This window comes from Propithecus coquereli, unplaced genomic scaffold (genome assembly GCF_000956105.1).
Source record: "Propithecus coquereli isolate 6110/MARCELLA unplaced genomic scaffold, Pcoq_1.0 Scaffold117, whole genome shotgun sequence".
NCBI classification, from domain to species: Eukaryota; Metazoa; Chordata; class Mammalia; order Primates; family Indriidae; genus Propithecus; species Propithecus coquereli.
The window spans coordinates 2,325,407-2,329,935 of NW_012135747.1; the positions used below are offsets into that span (position 1 = coordinate 2,325,407).

General features: G+C 41.2%; 1 protein-coding gene across 1 annotated transcript in view; it reads right to left on the reverse strand.

Moving 5' to 3' along the window:
- Window positions 1-3,020: 3,020 nt before the first annotated feature.
- Window positions 3,021-4,529, reverse strand: part of MYPN (myopalladin) — a 117,901-nt gene continuing 116,392 nt past the window's right edge. The window contains exon 19 of the mRNA XM_012658553.1: window positions 3,021-4,032. Within this exon, the coding sequence (XP_012514007.1) occupies window positions 3,863-4,032 (170 nt within the window). The 3' untranslated portion in view covers window positions 3,021-3,862. The remainder of the gene's footprint in view (window positions 4,033-4,529) is intronic.

Genomic DNA, 4,529 nt, shown 5'->3' on the forward strand with positions numbered 1-4,529 from the left:
CCTGCACATGCAGTCAGGGGCGAGTACTTTCTTCATAGACGCCAACACTACAGCTTTATGCTGTCTGTACCTCCCCGTACCTTTCTGGGTAAGTTCTGTGATCAAATCATGGTAATGAAATGATTCTTCTCAACCTTGGCTGCTCATTGGAATCACCTGGGAAGCTCTAAAAACAAGTTATGCCTGTGTCATAACCCCAGAGCTTTTGACTTAATTGATTTGAAGTGTGGCCTGGGTGTTGGGATTTCTAAAAACCTCCCCAGGAGATTCTAAGGTGCATCCAAGGTTAAGAATCACTGCTTGGATTCAATTCACTTTATAGAGAAACATATTGACTTATACAGAATTTTAAATTCAATTTAGGTCGATAAATATTTATTGGGCGCCCACTCTGTGGGCACAAAGACAAACTCCTGACATGGTCCGTACCAACAAGTAGCTCAAACCTAGTACAGGCAAGAGTGGGTTAGTGCCAGGGGAGGGAGCAGGAAGGTATACAGAGGCTGCATTCTGCATAAAACACTACAAGAAGTAAAATTCTCTTCCTCTAGACTCAAGAAATTTGGTATAAGGATTCAAAGAAAGAAGAATTGTATCTGGTTGGGGTGTGGGAGATCAGAAAATATTTCATAGAGGTAATAGCCTTTGAAATGGACTTTAAGGAACAGGTAAGATCTCCATAGATGGAGATTAGGGAGAGAGCCTTCCAGGTAGAGGCAGAAGAGAGGCATATGGCTGGAAAGCAGGGCCCTGTGTGAGGTTTGCTGCTGCATTGGGTGTGTTGTTTTCTGAGTAGTGGATGAAAAGCTTTGGGATTATATTGGGGTGAGCCTGAATATCACAGGGCAGAACAGCTGGTTCCTGAGTTAGTATCTGGTACCACCAGGTAGCCATCGGGGGCTTGAAAATTTGGGAATAATGATCCGCAGCTGAGATCTGGGCTGGATCTGCGTGGGAAGAAACAGCAGAACTAGTGGCGGGAAGAGTTTAGGAGTCTGTTATGATTGAAGTCAGAAGTATTGAGGAAATTAAGAAAGTAATGAAAGCCTGAACTGGGGCACTTCAGGGAAATGGAAAAAAGGGCTTGATTATAAAAGGAATAATAAGCGTTAGAATTAACAGGACTTATCAACGGATAGGATAGCGGAAGCAAAAACTGAGTTGGATGTTTCTTATTTGGATTATGAGGAATGTGATGGTGCCATTAATAGAAATCATCAAACCAGGCTGAGGAATGGTTTATGAAAGGGAAGATGATGAATCTAATTTGGGGTATGTTGAAAACAAACACATCTAGTGGAACTAAAATTTCTTATTTGACTATCCCTCACTGTAATTGAATTTAATAGAATTCTTAAAGCAGGGCACTAATTTGTTTAACACAGTGATTCTCAACAAAAGATTCTGCCTCCCGGGGAACATATAGCAAAGTCTGAAGGCATTTTGGGTTGCCACAATTTGGGTAGGGGTTGCTACTAGCATCTAGTGGATAGAGGCCAGGGATGCTGCTAAGCATTCTACAAGGCACAGGACAGTCCCCCACAACAATTACCCAGTCCAAAATGTCTATAGTGTTGAGGTTGAGAAACCCTGCTTTTAACACTATCCCATAGCTCAAATTACAGGAATTTTTAGGTCTGTTATATTTGGGGTGAGATAGCTCCACCTAGTGGCAAAGTATAATATTTATCCTAGGTTTTTGTTGAACACTGAAAGACCACAGATAAAAAATATTCAGAAAGCTAAGACACACAGTGGTGAATGAAGAACATCCTTTCATGGGAGAACTATCTAAGGGTTACAGAAGTAGATGTGATGGGGGGTCAGGTGTACAATCTAGAGAAGTTTTGGGGTTAAAAAGTGCTCTTTGGTTATAAGAGATCTCATAATAGAAGTCAATATGGAAAGAGAACATTTTGCAAGATGCATTCCATACAAAAGACATTCTATTCCATTAAAGTTGCCTATATTTTACTACTGTTGCTGCATACATAAAAAAGAAATGAAATCTAATAATTCTGCTGAATATTTGACTAAAATTGTTATTTCTTAAGGATGTAACCTATGGCATTTTGTTTTATTGAGAAATAAAGGTTGAAACTAAATTGAAAAGATTTTTGAAGTTATGAAAAAATGAGATGAAGAACACTAGAAGCTTCTATTTGCTAAAGAGTAGATTTTTGCCTCAAGAAGCAGCATTCTATATACCTTAAATATTACCTCCCTCCCAGACTGTAAGCTCCCTGAGGACAGGGACTGTGTCTTAGTCATATCTCTGCATCTGCCACAGTATCTAGCATTGCATCTTATACAGAGTAGACACACAAATGATTATTTGAGTGAATGAATTTATTCTTATACTGGAAATCCTTGACTTGAAGCGAAGAAAGTTTCAAGTCTTTCTAAGCAATTGCTATCTGTTCACACAAGTACAACGCTAGCTGAGGATGCCTGGCACAGACATCGCAGAGATTTGAGTTGATAACAGACATCTCCAATTCATTACCCTAGTAAGCCTAGAGCAAACTGTGCCTTGATGATTATTCCCAGGGAAGTGTTTGGACTGGTATGTGAATTGTAGATTCTCTAATATAAGATTAGGTTAATATAAGACTCATTCATCCAGCAAATATTTATTGAATGTCTACTTTGTCCTGAGGTACTCTTCTAGGCAGTAGGGCTATAGCAGTGAACTTAAGTCTAAGAATTCCTTGAGAGGTAAGTTTTGAATTGAATTGGTGGATTAGAATAAAGATGCATATTTCCCTTTCCCCCACTTTCCCAGTAAGCATAATATCTTCTATGTAGAAAATAAAATTTGATCAATGATCTCAAAGCAATTTACAGCTATTAAAGGCCTCTCTTTCCACACCTGCTGCTCTGCTGGGGCAAGTGAAAAAACATAACTCGCTCATTGCTTCCTTCCCTTCTTTGCATCTTTTCCTTCCCCCCTGCTTCCTACACTTTCGGAATTTTGGGCAAGGGGAAGGAGTGCGTGAGGTGGTATTTTATGGGCAAATGATGACTCTTGCACATTTTGCAAGTGGCAATTGAAGGTAGTAGTTTTGAAAGTGACCCCGCAAAAGAATTTCTTTCTGATTGGTTTATTAACAACACTTTAGTTCTATAATCTATGGATATGCAAAGTCAGAAAAGAAAAATCAGTTACCATTCAAAAGAAAACGGTGCAGACAAGCTGGTGGGGCCCTGTTTTGGCCACAGAATAAGTGCACTGTGCAATATCAAGTGTTGCAGTGCACTTTTTTTTAACCTCAAGCACATTTTGGCACCTTATTATGTGGCTCGGCAGACCCAGGATATGCAAATCAAAAGTGTTTGTCCACATATGTGAGTTGTATGGCATGGTCTCCTAATGCTAAGTGGAAGCTGACTTAGGGAATTCATCAAAACTATTGCTGTAAATAAAATCTATGAAAGGTGATGGTGACCTCCTCACCTTTTTCCTTTGCATTATTTGTTGAGTTAGTTATATCCTAAGGTCACTACTGTCTAACTCTTCTCAGCCCAGGCATATGGCTCCTAATTGCTCCTAAGTAGGACCTAAACATCCCTAACACAACAGGGGCAGGGGAGCATGCTAGTTTTTTCCCAAAGCAGTGGATGACAGCTGTATGACATCTTTGGTTCATCTGCATTGTCTTCTCACATTTTTGTTGGAATCTTTAGAAGGCACGGCCTACATCTCTCCCTCAGCAGAGACTGCAAGAGTCCCCAGCCGACTTATTCAAAGCACTCCTTGCCACAGGTCCAGCAGTGTGGGAACTTACTCACATCCAGTTGCTTGGAAACCATCGTGTCTGGCTTGTCCTCCTTCCCCTCCACAGTCTGCGGCCAGACATTCTTAAAGTTCGTCACTTTCCACAACACTCCGAGAAGAGCATGAATACATCATTGTGCTTTCCATGGAGGAAAAGGCAGAAAAAATGTCAAGTCCTTTACTGGTGAGAGATCCATAGCGACTGCCACTGGGCCGGATGGACATGGGCGTTGGGAGCTGCTGGTGCCACTGAGCTGGAAAATGGACCAAATAATGTGTTATGATCAAAGGACCACGGTCCAGCAAGTACATGGAGAGGGGCATTCTGTCCTCTCTCCAACACCCCCTGTGGATTCTTGGTAAAGCATCTAAATATGTCTGGGTCTGAAAAGCTTCATTTGTAAAAAAAGAGCTATAAAAACTCCCCAGCCAGGAATAGGGAAACCTGGCTGGTGATCTCTTAAGCCCCTAATTCCAAAATCTGTGATTCTAATCCAGTAAGATATTAGAATCCTATAAGAGATTAGAATTCCTCTACTAAGGAAGAATGGGTGACTAAGGTGATTTCTCAGAATTATCCCCTCCCACTGAGCATGGGTGTCTGCCAGGGGCAACAGAGAGAGGATTGTAGGCGCTCACGGGAGGGTATCTCAAAAGGTAGAGAAAACTGCAGAACTGGAAGCCAGAAGATGGATTCAACCCTCTGAGCAATACCTATCCCACACCCTAAGCACCCTAATCAGCCATTACC